Raw genomic sequence first — 2,312 nt, 5'->3', positions numbered from 1 at the left:
TTATATTATAATATGATTTATTTCGGCTATCGGGGCCCAAATATGGACTAGGATAGTACAATATTATTGCTTCACACATATACATACCAACAGTTCAATTTTATATAAATTTAACTTATTCAAAAGTTTATTCGATGCCAGTTCTCTGAACTTGCAATAAAAGAGCATTAATATGCAAGAAATATACAAGAAGAGTTTAATAGATGGAATAAGAGTCACACACATGACATATCGAGTAAAAGTTACAGTTTAGCTAATCCAAGTGCTAACTTTGCTCTGCAATCTGTTATCTCTTTATTGAAGAAAATTCGAAATATCTCCAAATGCGTGGGTGCTTGTATACGCACATACGTAGAAACTACAGGGTATGCTGAGAAGAGAATGAACTGAGAGGAGAAAAAGAGAAGGAGAAAGCGTAACGCGAAGCGGTGAGTTCGTACAGAAATAGAAAAGCGGCATGAAAATTCATTTAGTGCTGGTCAACGTGCAGCTTCCCAGTCACAAGTATTGTTCCCTGTTTTAAATCCTGTGTGGAAATAAGAATGACACGTGTTCCGATGAGATCTTCCTTGAGGAGCCGCGATTCCAATTCAACGTTAACCGACACGGATCTGAGGGAACGCATAAAAGACTATTGCCGAAAATTTATCGCCTTTATGTGCACTCAGGTCGGTGTAGGCGGACTCGTGGTCGGTTACGCAATAATAGGCGCTTTCGGCTTTATGATGATCGAGACTCAAAGTCAAATTATGCCAACGACGATTTGCGTTCGGGAGTTGATCAGAAAGCAGTGTGCCGAGGAGCTGTGGTATAATACCGCAAGTAATCGGAATATAAATGTATTCGATAGAACATCGTTTCACGCAGTGTCGAACCGAATCCTCCAGCGTTACCAGGACAATTTTACGGCCAATTACAAAAAGGAAAACTGTAGCGGTCTAACACCGACCGACGTCTGGTCTTTTCCGGCAGCAATGATGTTCTGCCTCTCGGTATTCACGATGATCGGTTACGGGACTTTGGTACCTCAAACTGCTTGGGGAAAGGCAGTCACAGTTCTGTATGCTGTATTGGGAATTCCGCTTTACGTACTGTATTTCCTGAATATGGGAAAGGTGTTGGCGCAAACTTTTCGTTCATTGTACACGTGGTTGCATGAGTGTACCGGTAAACGAAAACCTGGCCAGAGAATCACAGTGCCGTCGACAGCTTGCCTCTGGGTGATCTTTGGATATGTGCTAGGCGGTTCGATAATGTTCGCTGAGTGGGAAGGATGGGACTATTTAGACAGTGCCTACTTCTGCGTGACATCTTTATGCAAAATTGGAATGGGTGATCTTGTTCCCGGATGGACGCACAATGATTTAAATGCCGAGAGTCAAACCAAACTGATAATCAATTTTATTTATTTATTACTCGGTATGGGACTTATCGCTATGTGTTACGATCTAATGAAAGAAGACGTTTACGTGAAAGTTAGGGAAATGAAAAACCAGTTTCTTGAGGTCATTGACACCGCTCATTATCAAATAGAGATATGTTGCAGATCGGAATCAGTAAATTAATTTTATAAACACTTGATGAGAGAACATCGAAAACAAATTTTCAAATTAAAGATTAATGATAAAAAGGAGCAAAAAATGTGATTGTTTAATCCAATTTATTCTACCTTATATATATTATACTTAACATTATTTATATTAAAAGAAACTAGCCATCATGTTATCCATTTCGATGTTTCAAAAAATTCTATTCCTTCAGCTTTTAATCGGTTTAGTATGGGCCGATAAATATCTGGAGTAAATGGGAGAATCACACCACGTTTTTGTATTTCACCTATTTAAAGAACAAAATTAGTGTAATATTAATTAATGTTAACTTTAAAGAAGAACTGTACCATCGAGAATCATTTTAACTGTGATGGCTGTCGGATATCCAACAGTCCGTGCCATAGCAGAATAGCGCTTATCTCCATACAACACTAGATTAATCCCTCTCTCTTCCCTTCTGTTGTCAGGCCATAATATTCCAACTTCGTGTCTTAGAATTACAAGATCTCGTTCATTTTGATCAAAACATAGTTTCTTCGATAAGTAATGCGTCAGAGTATCAATAGGAGTATTTAATTTCAACACCAAATCTTCTTGAAGAAGTCCTAAATCCTCGATTGACTGCACATCGTCTTCTGAATTTAGCATTTCGGCTAGTTTTCTTTTCAAATTTTCGTAAAACATGTCATTTGTCAAATTAACTAAATTGCAAATTAATGCTCTCTAAAACAGAAAAGAAACAATTTTAGATCATATTTAATG

General features: G+C 37.8%; 1 protein-coding gene and 1 pseudogene across 1 annotated transcript; one reads left to right on the top strand and one right to left on the bottom strand.

The window, feature by feature from the left end:
• The first annotated feature begins 52 nt into the window (after positions 1-52).
• LOC108629169 (two pore potassium channel protein sup-9) lies at positions 53-1,720 on the top strand. The gene has a single exon (XM_018031650.2). The coding sequence runs from the start codon at positions 543-545 to the stop codon at positions 1,563-1,565; it is 1,023 nt and encodes a 340-aa protein (XP_017887139.1). The 5' UTR covers positions 53-542; the 3' UTR covers positions 1,566-1,720.
• Positions 1,642-2,312, bottom strand: part of LOC108629168 (alpha-aminoadipic semialdehyde synthase, mitochondrial-like) — a 6,018-nt pseudogene continuing 5,347 nt past the window's right edge.

The sequence above is a fragment of the Ceratina calcarata genome, unplaced genomic scaffold, assembly GCF_001652005.2.
Source record: "Ceratina calcarata isolate Rehan_Ccalc_2016 unplaced genomic scaffold, ASM165200v1 scaffold554.2, whole genome shotgun sequence".
NCBI classification, from domain to species: Eukaryota; Metazoa; Arthropoda; class Insecta; order Hymenoptera; family Apidae; genus Ceratina; species Ceratina calcarata.
The sequence above is the reverse complement of the archived record's forward strand: the minus strand, read 5'-3'. Positions and strand labels throughout refer to the sequence as shown.